This window comes from Akebia trifoliata, chromosome 13, assembly GCF_017979445.1.
Source record: "Akebia trifoliata isolate Shusen 1 chromosome 13, ASM1797944v1, whole genome shotgun sequence".
Classification (NCBI taxonomy): domain Eukaryota; kingdom Viridiplantae; phylum Streptophyta; class Magnoliopsida; order Ranunculales; family Lardizabalaceae; genus Akebia; species Akebia trifoliata.
The window spans coordinates 4383884-4401600 of NC_141387.1; the positions used below are offsets into that span (position 1 = coordinate 4383884).

At 34.4% G+C, this 17717-nt stretch overlaps 1 protein-coding gene, 1 long non-coding RNA gene and 1 pseudogene across 10 annotated transcripts; 2 read left to right on the forward strand and 1 right to left on the reverse strand.

Annotated features, from left to right (window-relative positions):
* The first annotated feature begins 2627 nt into the window (after positions 1–2627).
* On the forward strand, positions 2628–11413 carry LOC147387426 (uncharacterized). The gene is made up of 3 exons (XR_015171092.1): positions 2628–3052; positions 10377–10468; positions 11373–11413. It is a non-coding gene; the product is annotated as an uncharacterized LOC147387426 (long non-coding RNA).
* Positions 3698–8938, reverse strand: LOC147387427 (phosphate transporter PHO1 homolog 3-like). 9 transcript variants are annotated; one of them, XM_086420009.1, is made up of 9 exons: positions 8616–8938; positions 7409–7489; positions 6455–6808; positions 5789–6364; positions 5165–5697; positions 4976–5080; positions 4833–4877; positions 4134–4283; positions 3698–4047 (listed from the first exon to the last, which is right to left on the reverse strand). In XM_086420009.1, the coding sequence occupies exons 5-9, from the start codon at positions 5396–5398 to the stop codon at positions 3766–3768; spliced, it is 816 nt and encodes a 271-aa protein (XP_086276135.1). In that variant the 5' UTR covers positions 5399–5697; positions 5789–6364; positions 6455–6808; positions 7409–7489; positions 8616–8938; the 3' UTR covers positions 3698–3765. The 9 variants fall into 9 exon arrangements, with proteins under 9 accessions (XP_086276135.1, XP_086276134.1, XP_086276136.1 ...); XM_086420008.1 differs by adding an exon at positions 7169–7257 and having other exon boundaries at positions 5165–6364; XM_086420010.1 differs by lacking the exon at positions 7409–7489 and adding an exon at positions 7169–7257 and having other exon boundaries at positions 5165–6364.
* A 1264-nt stretch (positions 11414–12677) lies between the features above and the next one.
* LOC147387428 (G-type lectin S-receptor-like serine/threonine-protein kinase At2g19130 pseudogene) lies at positions 12678–15756 on the forward strand (annotated as a pseudogene).
* Positions 15757–17717: the final 1961 nt, after the last annotated feature.

Below are 17717 nucleotides of genomic sequence, written 5' to 3' on the forward strand. Positions count from 1 at the left end.
GTCCAAAGCCTAAAATCGAGAAGTGGATCACACCAAACTAATGGTTGTCATAAAATTGTATCAAATCATCCTTTCAATGTATTGCCCATCAGATCCTATCAACACTTTGCAGTTAAAAATGCTTAGGCAGGAGTAATACAAGGTTGGGTGATCTCCTAGGAAGCCCTAGTGTGGCACCACCCCTCATTTAAAGGCAGGTGCGAGATGACTTAGTTGGTGATGTCCATTTCTCATCAGCACATTCATGTTACTGATCTCATTAATTAAAACCGGCTTACGGTTCTTATTGGAAAAAAAAAAAAAAGTAAAATATTGCATCACCTAAAATTTTGCCAATCTCTCCGCATGATTTAATTTCAAAGTTGTTAATTGAGCCTTGAAATAGATTCCATAGTAGGGCTGGCAACAGATCCATTCAGTACCAGATCAGTACCACTCCATAATTGATCCGAATTTTTTTGAACATGTACTTGATTGTATTTGATCCGATCGGATTAATGGATATGCAAATCGAATTCGATCCATTTTATTCATCCTTAATCCAAAATTGATTCGTTCGATCTGAATACATGCCTTATTTTTAAATTATCAATGTTTAAAAAAAATTAAAAGATAAATTCAAAATAAAATTTTAAAATTCCACTTTTCAAACTACAAATGCAGATGGACACAAAAAAGACTAAAACGTTTTATCTATATGTATTTATATATGAAATTAAGAATAATAAACTAAAATAAAACTAAAATATGTTTGGATCGGAATTTTTCGATTTAAAATTTTTTTTGGATTTAAGATTTCAATCAGTATATGATTTTTCATGTTTTTTGGATCGAATCGATTCGGACGTTAGGTATATTTTAGATTACTCCCAGCCCTGTTCCATGGAGTCCCATTGTGATACATGTTAATAAATAGATGCAATCGAACCAACAAACAAATCAAAAAATAAACATAAGACAAGATGCAAGCACACATAGAAACATAAAGAATTTATGGGTTCCTCAAAAATGAGGTATGTCTACAGATCACACAGATTCCACCATGAAGAACAAACTTGCAATTACAAACTACAACCTTTCACCAAAAATACGAGAAATATAATTATCCAAGGAAACATAAGTAGGGTTTTACATAATATTAGTAAATTTATGAAAATGCCCTTGGAAAAAAAGAAAAAAGAGAGTAGAGTATTGCAACACCTAAAATTTTGTCAATCTCTCCACATGATTTAATTTCGAAGTTGTTGATTAAATCTTGAAATAGGTTCATGAAGACCCCAAAATGCCAATAATTCTAAAAGAAATGGAGAGAAACTCATTTATTTTCTCTTCTCTCCATTTCTCTCAATCCAAACATAACGTTAAAGATTCATGTTTTTATTATCTTATCTTTAGACAGTATATCAACCATTTCTTTGATAATTAAATTTTCTAATAAGATGAGAAAATCTTAACTTATTTCATAAGAAATGTTTCCATCCAAAATAAGGGCAAACTTTGGCCTACGCAAGTTATTGACTTTATAGATCTTTTAGGTTGAGATCATATCATACAATAGTAAAAGTGAAAAAAGTTTAGATTAGATAATTATTGGTTGAGGTAAAACAGTTTCTGAAATTTTCCTTTTTTTTTTTTTTTTTTAGTTTTGGAAAATATATCAAAGATGTTTTTGAGTTACTATTCAAAACCACCATATTCAAACTCCCAAAAACCCTATTTTGGTCTTAAGATTTAAATGTTCCAAAAAAAAAAAAAAATTGTGGGTGAAAGATAGAGATGTTGTCATTTTCTATGATTAGCCTATTTATAAATCATCAATAAATTCATTAACCCACCAATTTAATTGACTAATTCCTTATTTCGAGAAGTTTACTATTTTTTTTTTCTTAAAAATCAAATATTTTTGGGATTATAGGTGGGATGAGAGAAAAGAGAAAAACTTCATAGAAGTTCTCTATTTTAATATGGTAAAATATTATATTTTACCCTCAAAATTTTATTATCTTAAACATTTAAATCTAAAGAACAAGATGGGGTTTTTAAGGAAGTCGAAGATATTGGATTTTAATAAGAAAACTAAAAGCATAATTGATATATTTTTTTCAAAAAATATCCAATTTCTTCATGAAAAAATCTTGAATTTATCTAAATTAACCAATTTGAGCCCTCGCCGAATAAATTCCAAATCCGAATTTTGTTACTATGAGTAATTATGGAGGTCACATTTGAAGTTCGAATCCACAATCAGACCGAGCAAACCCTTATTGCTAGTTTTACAACTAAAATCATGTTTGTGTTCACAAATTTTGTAATTTGTGATCTTGAAATTATTACTCAAAAATTACCAAACAGATGCATATGTTTGTAGTCCAAAGGATGGGCTCAACAGTCATGGATCAATGGGCCCAATGACTTAGGCACAGAAAACAACAGATCTTCATGTCTTGCAAACCACAGGAGAAAGGAAAAGAAAAAAAAAAGCACTAGTCTCAAAGAGACTCTCCATCAAACGGACGGCTGAGATGAGACACTACGTCACATTGAGGCTGAAACAACTTGATTATTGAGCTAAAAACGACTGATCATATTAGTCGTTAATTGTGACGGTTCGTAACAGTCGTTTTAGGACGAACTGGCAGCTATTAGCCGTAGAAATAAACCCACTGCCACGATGTTTAATGAGCCTTAATTTTTTCCTTTCGTTTCCCCTTCTAACTCTAATCTATCTTCCTTTCTCTCTCTCTTCTCAAACCTGTAAAAACTCCATACAAACCCCTAATCCCATCTTTCATTAAAATTGAGCTTCGTCGAGCTCCTATGATGATCGAGGTACTCCATTGAAGGCTGTAACAGATAGGATTGTGTGAGAATCAAAGCAAGCTTGAAGCACACATCAGTTATGAATTGAGATCTGTATTTTCTGAATGGGGATTTGCTAATGGAAGAGTTGTAATCTTCGTTAGTTTCTCTTCGATTGTTTCTTCCTTAAAGTCTTCACTATAGCTATCTTTGATTGCTCTTTTTCAACCTACTTAGGTTTCGTCTTCAACAGGTAAGGTTCTACTTACTTCTCTTTCTATTTCGTTTCATCTTTTGGTTTATGGAAATGTTTTCTGCGTCAGGAACTTCTCCTTGAATGCTTTCTCCAGTTGTTTGGTTGGTTGAAGGAAAAATTTCAAAAGTAAAATAGAAACTAGGGTTTTATAAATGATGAGATGATCCTGAGGGATTGTTTGCTTTCTTGTTTAGAAAAAAAAAATGTCATTTTCTGATTCTCTGTTTATAATATGTGATATAATTACTATTAAATCTGGATTATCTTTTGTTGAGTATTAAAAACAATATGATGAGTTGAATTTTTCAAATGCAACTGATCATGGATTGAACATTGAAGCATAGTTTAAAAAGAGAAAAATAAAATGTTTGGTTTAATGAGATTTTTAACAGCTAAGTATAAAAAAAAAATTGTTTAACAACTCTGAACTCTTTGTTTTTCTGGCTAATTAAATTAAATTAGGTGAGATTGTTTAATTTTTCAATATTAAGAGATGAGCTTTTTTGATGTTAGGGCAGATTATGTTATTAAACAATTAGATTTTTGATGTTAAAATGTAGGAATACTGAGCACCGTTGGTTCAACAAATTTCACTACAGTAAAATAGGGCTATAGCGACGGTCGTGACCGTCGCTATAGAGACAAATACCGTCGGAAAAGCATATGGCACATTTCTCACCAAAACTATTCAAAGTAAACATCCTATAATGTCAGCTACATGGCTGGCTGGGTAACTGCTCATATAATTTATCCCTCAACCAACGATTCTTTGATCGCCTCTGTAGGAGCCCCCAATCAATAACAATATCCCAATATGTACTCACGATCGCTGCAATGGCTGAGGTGATCCATGCAAACACCAACCAAACATTTGACTTGCTATTGGTCTGAGCGTAAGCAGTCCTCATAACCACAGCCACAATAGTTGACACGTATTTCAATCCATTATATCCCTGCATTGGATCTTTCTCCTCATACAAGCGCCGGAGACACTACAACAGAATGAACTAATATCATGAGTGTGAACACATCAATAGGGAGGTTAATGGTAAGCAAATATGGAAAAAAAAGGACCAACCTGAAGAAAGCGAAACCAGTACGGAATTGTAGCTATGATGAAATTGAAAGTGACATACACAGCGTTATCCTTGCAAGTGGTCTGCCTATGTCGAAAGTCACCCCAAACACAGTAGCAGATGTAGAACTCAAGACTCCTAAGGGCTTGCACCTGAAACATAAGAATAAACAAGATTTCTTAGAATGTTGAGGATCTAGTTCCACATTACTTAACACAATCTAATTACCAGCCATTCAAGGTTGATGTGCTAATAGAGATTTTCTTTAAAGTATATGAAAAATTATTAAAAGAAGGTTAAATATTTTAATATTTATAAAAAAAGTATCTGTTTGTTTCTTAAATTACCAAAAGAGTCGTGTTAATTTGACAACCCCATGTGACATATTCAATTGACTACTTGACCTGACAAGGTCGGGAATCGTAGATTTGCACTCCTTAGGAAACATGGTTCTCTCAAGATACACTTTTTTTTTATAGGAAAGTATAGCCTTGTATCTTGAGGAGTGCAAATCTACTCTTTTCAAACTTGTCACATTGGGATAGTCAATTGAGTTTGCCACGTGGGAAAGTCAAATTATCAAGATTCTTACTAAAAACGAATTAAGTCTACTAGTGTTTGAGCTTTGAATGTGTTAAAATACCTAGTTACTTTTATACTTAATTGTTCCTCTATATAAAGCCTGAGCCATGGAGTCAAACCTGACTAGTGAGCTGGTCTCCCAAGAAAAAATCTGGTAGGGTGACCTGTGATGAAATAACAAACAATCAAAAATCAATAAACTTGTCTTAAGTGCCGATTTCTCTTCCATTTTTTGTAGAAATTCAATTAATTCATCATTTACCGTGTAGAGCAGGGCAAGAATACAATGGTATAAACATCGGAGTAAGAAGAAACGGCTTGAGTGATAAATAATATTGAATGGGCAGATTGTTATGAGAATTACCAGCTGCATAAAGAGATAAATTAGTAACTGAGTCTATATATAATTTGGAGAGGGAAAGAATAATTTGGCTAAGTATTGGTATCTTACACAAACTAATGCTAGAGGGAGTACTTTAGTGAATGCTTTGCAATCTTTGGTTTTTGGGTCCATCTCCATATCCAGATTTGAAAGAATACAAGCCAATCCAAGTGTTGCTAGGCCGGTACTGAGGAGAAAGACTTCTCGGTAACCCAACTCTGTCCCTTGCTTGAAACCAAATATAAATGCGTAATTTATTCTGTAATGCCTCCAGGCATATATATTAGCTCCGTACATGAGCATATGTAGGACGACAAATCCAAATAAACTGCAGTAAAGTTCGAGATATCATGTTAATTAAGACAAAAAAAACAAGTTAAGGACTAAAGACTCAATTCTTGTTTGCAAATTAGCAAACTGTCGAACAAAATCGCTTTTCTTTTTCTAAGATTAAGTGAAGAAACTGAAACAGAAACTGAACAGATTTCAAATGTCGACCATTTGTAGGCGAATTATCATCATCAGATGCAACAATGAGTTGGGTGGCGACATCGGGATTCCACTGCAAAACTGAGCACCGTCTTCGATTTGAATCCGAAAAACTGACAGCAAACAAAAATCAAATCATGTAATTATAGGCAGCACGATGCATAAGTGACCACAGCATTTCACAGTTGTGAGGAAGTAACTTGCCTAATCACTGGTTTTTGTCGCCTTAAGTCCCAAAGCATCCATCAACCGAAGATAACAAACCAGTAATGGTACCCAAAGTGCAAACATGAAAACTAGGTAGGTACTTCCTCCATTTTCAGTATGGATCATATTCAGACACTCAACGACACAATGGTCATTGGAGATAGTTAACGTCATTACTATTATAAACTTGCATGTGGCAATGTCCACCAAATCGGAGCTTGTATTGCTGAAAACATCGATCAAGGGGGTGTATCCATCATTGTACAACCATCCAAGCATGCCCCACTTAGCGGCCTTAGCTGCATTATATCAAACCACAGTAGGCATTGTATCAATAGAACAAACAAGAACTCAGCTTACCTCTTGTGTGTCTCTGCTATTAGTTACTGGCTTATTCTCATTGTTCTCTAATATGATATGCCGAATATTAGTGTTTGGTACATCTTTTACTATATGCCACTTAACAGGGAAGCTACCACTCCATTTATCTTGCTGTTAGAAATCCATATCCTTGTTAAAGTCAACTGTGCCAATCATCTCTGCAACACCACAAAACTGCCCACTTGCATTAACCTGCATTGGAAAGAATCCCTGTCCGCAAAGCTTAAAAGAAAACCAAAGATGGAAAAAAGCAATACCCAAATTGATTATAAGAAAACTCACTGAAAAGAACAGAACATACAGGACAGCCTCTTGGATTTCCAGCAGCTATTGTTTGTGCATCTTGATACGCTAGTTCCAGTCTCTTGTTCCCATTAGGAGTAGTTGACCATACATTATATTTAATGCTCTTATGCCCATCATTCTCACTATACGATTTGATTACGAAGAACTTGGCATTAGCATAGTTACCAGGAAAATCTTCCTATCCACCACTGCCCATCCACGTGCATTTGATCCAAAGTCGGGTAAAACATTAGTAATGGGAGAAGCAACTTTTAATGGGCTACGAATAGTGGAAACCTTCCTAACAGGCAATTGATCCGCAGCTTGACTTGAGCCAGTAGCATTTCTACCCTGGAAACACATCATTTCAAACAATGATCTAATGATCAATTCCTGGAGCATTTTGTACGAGAATAGGCAGACATTAGTACACACAAGTTTAGTGGTTGAGTTTGGGGCTAATTTCCAAATTTTCACAATTTATGAAGCAATACCTGCATTCCTGATCCTTCCTGTCGCTACCATGTAAATGGAAGACAAAGGGCTATACCATGTACAATGTTAAATAGACCTCAATGAGTTAATGGCATCACAATCATTATAAAGATATCTCACTCGTATCATAAATTCAGGGAAGTATCCATCATTTTTTCTTTTTTGCTCATTACAAAACAGAAAACTAAGGTAATGTTAATCAAATAGAAGAAATACCTGAGTAACTTGTGATGAAGCTGACTAAGAAACACTACCAGAAGTAAGATTAGTGTGTGCCACAGGCTGCTTACTAGATGCCACATTAGCTACAGAAGAATGGGTTCATGGGTGGGTTCAATTTCATTCAATTTTAAACATATCTATGAGTTTACATTGATATAAGAATCAAAAGCTCATATTTACACAGCAGGACACACATTAAAACAAAAAGAAGCATAAAGAGAAAAAAATCATCACCACAAGCCTGATCTCATCTTTGCTCCACTGCCTTTGTTGTCGACTGGAGACCTTCAAAGCTACATATACTACGAAGATTTGCTGCATATAAAAAAAAAAAAATTCAGATATCTACAAAACCTGATTATTTATGTCTTGAAATATGAAACAATACCTTATCTTTTCCCTCCTCCTTTCTCCAAGCTTGGGACCGGCAATGTAAAATATTTAATTTTACATTGGCGGAGTTAAAAAGGGGTTAGTTACAAAAAAAAAAAAAAAAAAAAAAAAAAAAAAAACAGTTATTAATTAAACAACACGTATGACTCTGTATCCATGCCAAGTCAGTTGAGTATTGACTGAGTGAAGACTTCCTAGTTAGTGTATCAGCACTTTATATTTATTTATCGTTACACGTGGCAATTTCTTTCATTCACTGTTTGACAAACCACTTAGTCAAAATAAAATTTTGACTATGACCCTCAAAATTATCTTCAATGTTAAAATGTCAAATCATTGGGATAATTAATGTTTTTCGGTTCATATTTTATAATTTAAATATTAATTATCCAAATAAAATATGATCATATGATTAAGAATCTTTTTAACCAAAGCTCAAACAACTCAACATCAACCAATTTAATAATTCATCAAAAAGAAATAAACCACAATTCAGTTAGGAATAAAAAAATTCAAAAGACTAAGGAAGCCAAGGAGTACATACATGATCATAGCAAACTATTACATTACTTATTTAAATTTATTTTTCCTACAAAATTAGCACAAAAATCTTTTACAAAATGAAACTTACTTCAAATTTATTCCCTCCACCCATTACATACAAGCTTAGTTAATCTGAACTTAAAGCAAATAAAAAAATTAATACAGATCTGAGAGTAAACTTGATAATCTGAGTGAGTTCTCAGATTTGATAAGCAGAATTGGGGAGTGATGGTCTCCTGAAATCTGATTTTGTCCAATTGAATATTAGTTAGCTATAAAAATGAGAAATTAGGGTCTTGGTTTGAAATTGAACCAAAAATTGAATTAAAATCATAGAAATTGGGATTTTGGTTTGAAATCAAACCAAAATTTGAATCAACGCTATATAAATTAAGATTAAACAGAAAAATCAACAAAATATATAAGAAAATAAAATATGCAGAAAAATCTAGGGTTTAAGGATCGATTGAAGAGAAAAATTAACAAAATATGTATGAAAAAATACCTAAATTTTCGAGGTCGAAATCAGATCGGATCTGCTTAGTTGAACCCTCACGCGTTTGAGAGATCAAGAGAGAGAGAGAGATCGATAGAGAGGCAGAGAGGTAGAGAGAGATCCACAGAGATAGAGGCTTCGTTTTCGATTTGCAGACGAGAGAGAGTGATTGAGGCTTCGTTTTCGAGTGTCGATTTCTTCTCTACTAAAGCAATCAACAGAGATGTGAGTGAGAGAGTGAGGCTTCGTATTCTAATTTCAGATGAGAGAGAGTGAGTGACATTTGAGTTTCACACGAGAGAGAGAGAGAGAGTGACATTCAAGTTTCAGACGAGAGAGAGTGACTGGTTTCGTTTGAGACGAGAGACAACGAGCATGAAGGAATCGAAAATGAGAGTTTCAGACAAACTCGGACAAATTTTTAGCGAGAGTGAGTGAGTGAGTTAAGAGCTAGAGTGACTTGGGCGGAGTAAACATTATATAGCGACGGTCAAACTTTGACCGTCACTAAAAGTCGTTGTGATAGCTAATTTTTCTTGTAGTGTGTGTTGATTTACCATAGCATTTAAAAGCAAGACTAGATCAGTTGTGGGATTGGGCTCGAAGGTGATTCTCAGAAATCTCGATTTGATTCATTAGGAATCAATTAATTTTCATGAGCATTGGTTTTTTCCAGACATGTATTTTTTTTCCAATTTAGGGATACAATTGCTAGGCATTCAGAAATTTCTGTTTTATTTGTCAATTGGTGTATGATTTTTACAAAACATCAACAATAATCCCTATTGCTTGGAAGACATTTTAAATGTTTCTAACCCAAAACCTTATATTTTCTTGGAAATTTGCATGTTCAACCCAAAAGAGTGAAGGCAAACGGCTTGGATTTGTCATATGGACCCCTTGTAAGGTTTTATATCACTATTAATCTTTTGTTGCTCGAGGAATTGAGAGGTTGTACACTTCCTTTAGGTCAAGTTGGATCTAACACTGTTAATCAATTTTAGGGTCTGAAACTACTTCCCATAATCCCATCCTCATAGTTGTTCTTACCTTGATTGGAACTTTTTTGCTTAGACCAAATCGGGACTTGGTTCACTGTCTCATTACCTATTTGAACTCAAACTCTAGTATAATCCAGCCTTCTATATTATTTATGGTAAGATGCCCGTGAAAGATGGGCATTGTGGGAGTCTGTTTTAGGTTGGCTCTTGTGTTGTTTTTTGTGGTGACATTACTTTGGGCCTAACAGATTATGCTTCTAATTTGCTTATTTTAACCTTGGCTTGGTGGCCTATATGTGAATTCTAAATTTTGCTAAACATTTATTATGTACTGACCAATTCCCAATCAGGTCATGTTTGTGTTTTTATAAAAAAAAGTCTAGTTTGGCAAATGAATGCAATTTGAGAAAGCCCTCGATGCATTAATTGGGATAAGGTATAGACGATGATGGAGAATAATAAAAAACATGCAGATGAATGCAATTTCATTGGGTGTACTTCTCAATTGCTTTATTAACCACTTATTGGACCAAAATATTGAACAAACAAACCAACTGAGCTTGCTCGGACACTCCTACTCTTCTAACATAGAACTTAATAATCTAAGCTTTTGTTTTCATATTCTTTGATACACAAATCAGTACATCTCAATATAGAATTTGGTATATAGTAGCCCCATAAAAACTTAAATAACAAATAAATTTGAAGTTGTCACAATGTATATAAAGTTAGTAAATTAAATCTCTATTTTGCTGATGAACAATGCTAGGTCCATATGTGGAAAGGCCTATTTCGACAAGGAGGGGAAATTGCAGTAATACGAAAAGGGTTACAGGGACACAGACAAATTTTTGCAGAAAGGTATTTACTTTTGGTCCTGCTGATTCACCTTCTTTCAGATATATCTGTTTAGACATGCAAGGAAGACTAGTATACAAATCTTTCTTTTATATTATGATGATCTACTTTGGTTGAGGCAAATATCTGACATCTCTTCTCTTTCCTTCAATTATCTTTGGCAATTCATTTTCGTTGCCGCTACAAAGTTTTGTGTTGATATTGCAACTCATCGGTATTGCTGTTGTGTTTTGTAGTTCATTCCTTTGATCTGTACGAAACAAGAACATAGAGAAGTGAACTAAGGTTTGGAAAGATTATGAATTATTCCCAAAACTAGATATTTGGGAAGGGAAGGGGTTGGTGAAGGTTATAAAGTTTGGAAATTTTTAAGAATTATTATTATTATTTTTTTGCAATTTGACATTTTTTTAGGGAGCTGCTATTGCAACCCCAACTTTTACTTATTACACCCCAATTGAAAATAAAGAAAACAAGTGAAATGGTTGAGAAGTAAAAGTTGGGGGGTGCCAATAGAAGTTCTTTCATTTTTTTTACTAGATTTTTTTTGGGGTTTAGTATTTTATATGAACCTAATCATAAATATAAACTACTGAAATTCTTTGAATAAGTGTTATAATGTTTTGTAATATTGTTTGAATTTATGATTTTAGAATTTTGGTTGTGTCAATATCGTGGGTAATGTAGTGATTTTGATTGTGAAATTCTGGGTTGATCATAAATACTCTCTCTATGTCTTATTCTGAAAATATTTTGTGTCAATGGCATGTTTGTAAATGGTTTGGGAAGCTCCTTTGGTATTGAGAACTGAACATTTTACTCTTTTTTAATGTTATAAATATACTGAACTTTGTGATTTCTGTTTTTAAATGTTTCTATTAACATTTTACAGAATTATTTTCCTTAGGTACAAGATCTTGAGAAACATATGGAGAAGGTCTGTCAGCTACTTGTATTCATTCATGATTATGTTTGTCATCTTAGTTTTCATACATGAAATTAGAAATAAGGTTCCAAACTCTCAGTTATATGGTGGAAAGTTTAACTTGATGAAAGAAGTATTTGAACTAATAAGCTAAATGTAATTTATGTGTCCAACCATAGGTACTACGGTACGATCAACAAATTATTATTATTATTATTTTTTTTTTCATTTTCTTACTGCACATTTAATTCTAGAACTCAAGATGTTAAATCATTTACACGGTGCCAATGAGAAATCCTAGTCTGTTACAATAGCCTTTTCGTCAGTTGCGACCTTAAATAATGGTATGGGATCTTACATCAATACCAAGGATAATTTATTGAAGTACTACAGTCTCTCTTATTGCCTAATTTTCTCCTCTCAATCAGAACAACTAGTTGTCTTCTTGCTCCCTTCTATTCTCATTGTAATTTAGTTTTTTCTGGCAGATACTTTGCATTTTTTCCATGTTTAATTGCTTATTATTTGTTTTTGGATATTTTAAGAATTTGGATGTATGGTTAGACATTCTCAGTTTTTGGTCATTGTCTAATCAGTTTTAAACCATGAAAAAATCTGTAGGACTCCTCCAACCCCACAAGATGAGACGGGGGCAGGGATGAACTGAACTCCATGAGACAATTTGGAAAGGTGTCGCAAAAGTTTAACACCGTGTTGACACTGCTTTGAAGAACATTGGTATAATTAGCATCCTTTTTACCTGGACATATAATTATGCCGGGATGTGTTCATTTTTAAGGTGTAACGGTATCTCCAGTATTGACATGGTGTTGTTGCAGTTGAGACATACTTCCCAACAGGAACTTGGTTTGATCTCTTCAACTATTCACAATCGGTGAGTGTGACATGTGTGAGGTATGTCAAACTCAATGTCCCATTTAACAATATAAATGTAAATGTTCGGGAAGAGAATATTCTAGCCGTGCAAGGAGAAGCCATGATGACAAGCGGCCTGAATTTTGTGAAGAAACAGAGTTGGGAAAAAAACATGATCAGTCTTTTGTTGTAAATCACATCATCCATGAATTTAAAAATAAATTTGTTTGGTGACATTGAAGTTTTGTAATTTGTCAAACCAAATGAGCGATGGATCTCCCCCCCGGCCCCCTCTTTTTCTTTTTTTTAATGATTTTGGAATTTGTGATTAATAAGCAATTGTGATTAAAAATATTTTTTTTAATTACAAATCCAATTTTATTTATTTATTTATTTATTATAGCTCCAGAAAAAATGTTAACCATAAACCGGTGTTTTTCCTACTGTCAAAAACAGTCTTTGTTTGGCGACATTTTTTGACCATCGTAGATTTAAATCGACTCTTTTTAAAAAGACAGCTAACGATGGCCAGAGGGGTCATTATTTTCAAAATTGACGGTCTTGGGCCATTTCTTTTTGTGCAATATGACATAGAGAGAGGTTAGTCCTAAAGATTCTTAAAGTAAAATAGATCTCTGAAAAAAAAAAATGTAGTAATCCTTTGAAAACCTTGCTTTTCCCACCCCACAGTAAGAGTAATTATAACAGCACCCCACGAATTAATAAGGGCAGCCCACATCATAGTCAAATCCTCACTAAAAATTAACTCAATTCAAAACTTTTAACTCATATAAGGTAATAATTCGGCCATGACGTGGGTTGCCCTTATCAATTGGTGAGGTGCCTTTATAATTATCCCTTGAGAAATCAAACGTGGTTTGAAATCATTGAAAATCTACGTTTAAAGTATAGTGTGTGACAACCGTTTCTTTTATTTAACCTACTGGTTTCTCCTCTACTGCTTTAAATACCAATCTCTCTTAGTTGAATGGTTACTACACCAATGGGTTCCAGAACCAATCCTTTCTACAGTTCTCTTCTCATTCTCTTCTTCTGTTTCAAAACCAATCTCTCAATCTCATCTGATACCATATCTCCAGGCCAATCTCTACTGGAAACCAAACCATAATCTCTCAAAGTGGCATATTTGAATTGGGTTTCTTCACACCAGGTAAATCTCTGAACTACTATATAGGAATTTGGTACAAAAATATCCAAGTTCAAACTATAGTTTGGGTAGCAAACAGAGATAAACCACTCCCCAGAACTTCCTCACAACTAAAACTATCTGAAAATGGCAATCTAACCCTTCTAAGTCTTTCAAAAATCCCTATTTGGTCCACAAATTCGACTTCTTCCACCTCAAATTCTATACTTGCAGTGCTTCTTGACACTGGAAATCTTGTTTTGAGAGATGGGTCGAATTCGTCTATTGTAATTTCGCAGAGTTTTGAACACCCCACCGATACATGGTTGCCCAGTGGGCGACTTGGTATGAACAAAAATACTGGAGAAATCCAATTCCTTGCTTCATGGAAAAACTCAGAAAATCCTTCTCATGGGATCTTTTCTCTTGAAATAGACCCAAATGGAAGTAGTCAGTATTATCTAATCTGGAACAGAACCCAAAGGTATTGGACTAGTGGGCTCTGGACTGGAAAGATTTTTACATCAGTACCCGAAATGACGGCGAGTTATTTCTTTGATTTTAACTATGTTTCAAATGAAAAAGAGAACTATTTCACTTATACAGTTAAAGATAGTTCTGTTCTCTCAAAAACTGGAATTTGAGCGATTGGTCAAGTGGGTGTATGAGAAAGATGCCTTTACAATGCAGGAATGACGATAAAAAAGATGGGTTCCTTTTGATGCCCAAGATGCAATTGCCGATAAATCCACAAAATTTTACAGTGGGGAGTGTTCAAGAATGTGAATTGGCTTGCTTGAACAATTGTTCTTGTTCTGCTTATTCCTATGATAACAGGTGTTTGATATGGAGTGGAGGGTTGTGGGACTTGAAACAGCTCTCCGATGGAGACGTAAATGAAAGAAGCATGTATCTTCGACTAGCGGCTTTGGAACTACCAAGTCCTAAGCATAAAAAGAAGAAAACATCTACTATAGTTATTGTCGTAGTAGTCAGTGGGGTTTTAGCTCTCCTTGGCATCACTTTTGTGCTGATATGGAGACGAAGGAGTCAATTGATGGAATCATTGAAGGGTGTTGAAGGCTCTCTCATTCCCTTTAGATACAAAGATTTACATTCTGCGACAAAGAGCTTTGCCGGAAGGTTGGGGGGAGGAGGCTTCGGTTCTGTTTTTAAAGGAACATTATCTGATTCGACTGCCATAGCTGTCAAGATACTTGAAGGGCTCAGACAAGGAGAGAAACAATTCCGAGCAGAAGTTAGCACAATCGGAACAATTCAGCATGTAAATTTGGTTCGTCTTCGTGGGTTTTGCTCCGAAGGTACTAAAAGGTTGCTAGTCTATGAATGCATGCCAAATGGTTAGACAATTATTTATTCCGAAGAGATTCCAAGACTCTCGATTGGAAAACTAGATACCAAATTGCGCTTGGGATCGCAAGTGGATTGGTTTCTCTCCATGAGAAATGCAGAGATTGCATCATACATTGCGATGTGAAACCAGAAAACATACTGTTGGATGCCGAGTTCTGTCCCAAGATTGCTGATTTTGGTCTAGCCAAGCTTTTTGGTCGCGACTTTAGTCGGGTTCTTACCACAATGAGAAGGACTAGAGGCTATCTTGCACCGGAATGGATCTCTGGCCTACCTATCACACCAAAAGCCGATGTTTACAGCTATGGAATGATGCTTCTTGAGATTGTATCAGGAAATAGAAACCTAGAGCAAACAAGGGATGATAAATTTGATTTTGTTCCTATTACTGTTGCGAGAAAACTTAACAATGGCGAAGAAGTTCTTAGTCTATTAGATTATAGATTGGAAGGTGTTTGCAATGCAGAAGAGATTGTTAGAGCTTGTAAAGTTGCTTGTTGGTGCATTCAAGATGATGAAAAGGATAGGCCATCAATGGGACAGATCGTTCTACTGTTGGAGGGTGCATAAGAGGTGAGCACGCCTCCGATCCCACTATATCTCCAAACTCTTGTGGAGAATCCTTAGTGTAATGGAGTCTTTTTCTGATGAACGATTGAAGGTACGGAGTAACATTTGAACTGCTTCTCAGGCCAAAAGGCACTCCACCATGTCGACAAGTACCAATTCACAATCAAGGTGAGTATATTGTGAATTTCTACATCATACTTATAAGTTATATATTTTCTTTGTTGTTGTTGTTGTTGTAGGTACTTGGTACTTAGGTGGCTGTTCTTATAACTTTACTTAAGTGATATGTTATTCTTGCTTTAAATCATTCTGATTGAAGTAAAAACAAGATGGTTTTCTCTCGTGTACTCGCTTGTGAAGATTTAGTCCTACATCGCCGAAGAAAAATTAGGCTTTGATGGTTTTAGAAGTGGAAGGATTGTGCCCTTAGAAGACCTAACGCTCCATCTTTTTGGAGTAACGAGCTTATATAAGGAGAAGGTTTCTGATCATAAGTTGAAGGCTAATTTAAAAGAATCCAAAATACAAATCAAACATGAGTTTGTTATTGGTTCTGAAAATTCTCTCAAAATTTGAGCATACATATGGCGCATGTCCTAATCGTCCATCCATAAACTACCAATCACCAATAAATACCACCTCTTGATTAGATAACATTTACTCGTAAGTCGTTACCAAAGCTCCTTAGAGTGAAAATAATCATCATTAATGTAAAGATGGAACAACACTATTTCAATAGGACCATGCATATTTGATGACAAACGATAACATTTAATACCTTGACAAGGGAGACGATGATATATATTTAATTCCCCATAATGAAACTTCGCTATCAAAATTATTGCATCTAAAGTAGACTCTAAATTGAGGATATGTCGAATAAACAAAAACAAATTTGACGAAGAATAAGCACATGGAACCTAACTAGAAAATGTGCAGGTATCTCAAGCAAGCACTTTGTGTATATACACTCATTTATTTTAATTGAAGGTTTTTATTTTTTATTTTTTGACTCTTAACATTAATATTATAGTACAAGTCAGAGATGTTAAGTTACGAGGGTTGTTTATGTTCTACCTACAACTTTGCATCACATGCAAGGCAGATAGTAGGACCCATATCATCCCCACAAATGACAGGTTGGGTATAAATAAGTCATTTATGATAATTAGGTATCATTTTTCCTTTTTGAGGTACCATTGCTTAGCCACTTAAGCATAGAAGTATTTACAAGGTGAATACAATAATTCTTTAATTGTGTTACTTGGGATTATATATGTGAGGGTGTTGAATTAAAATTCTAAAATCTGAGAGAGTGGAAGACTTGTTACTAATGCCCACCCATCCGTAAATCAATAGATCTCTGAGAGGAAAGGATCCTATTATGAGATCCATTGTAAATTTGTAATCTAACTACATTTGCATTTGAATGGTATTGTGCGGAAGCATAACAAGAGTAAAGATAAAATAACAAAACGAACACACAAGATTTACGTGATTTGACAAATTGCCTACGTCCACAGCAAAAGTCCCCCTTGATATTGCCTTGCCTCTTGAAATTCTAGTCCAATAAGAATACTAGACATCTCACAACAAATTATTTATGATCAGAGGGATCATCATCTTTGTGATGTTATATTTTAAATACTAGAATTTTAAAAATGTATAGAACACCTATTAAATTGTACGATATTATGTATATAGTCTTATATATCATAAGAATAATCTAAGATAAATTTGGGATAATTAAAAATGTTTGTTATAATTTGTTTTAAACTATATATAGTTTTCTACTGACTTCCCCCAATCTATATTCATGGTCAAGTCTTCTCTTCTAATTAAGCACGATGAAAGTAGAGCTTTCTAGAGTTCTAAACAATTGTCAATGTGTGTAATCTCTTAAGTAGACCCTCTTTGTTGGGATAACTCTTAGATATCTTTAATTTAAAGTGAACTTGAGCAAAATTGTGTGAATTAGTTTTAGTGCAGCACTAAGACTACGGGATTAGTGATTTTGATTTTGTGATAAACTATTCTTATGTTTTCAAGCTTAAAGTATGTATTTTTTCTAGTGGATTGACTTCATATAGGCGATGTTGCATTATATTTTTCCCTCCCATGTGTGATCAATCGTGATTTGTAGAGCTTGATAGTATTGGTCAACAAAGGGGTCAACAAAGGGGTACTGTACATGAAATCACATGTTTACATCGGTCAATATTTTTTATTTTTAGTGAAAAGATGTAATTTATAACTGCGAGTTTTCTCTGCATAGTGGAATCGGTGTGATCCGTAAACGTATCTCAATTTTGAGGGAACCATGTAAAATCTCCGTGTTTCTTTATGTGATTGCATCTTGT

Coding starts and splice junctions, on each gene's coding strand:
- LOC147387427 (XM_086420011.1), bottom strand. CDS start 5,398: ATGCTCATGTACGGAGCTAATATATATGCCTGGAGGCATTACAGAATA. Junction 5,081..5,164: donor TCCCTCTAGCATTAGTTTGT/GTAAGATACCAA, acceptor CTCTTTATGCAG/CTGGTAATTCTCATAACAAT. Junction 4,878..4,975: donor TTCTTGCCCTGCTCTACACG/GTAAATGATGAA, acceptor ATTTCATCACAG/GTCACCCTACCAGATTTTTT.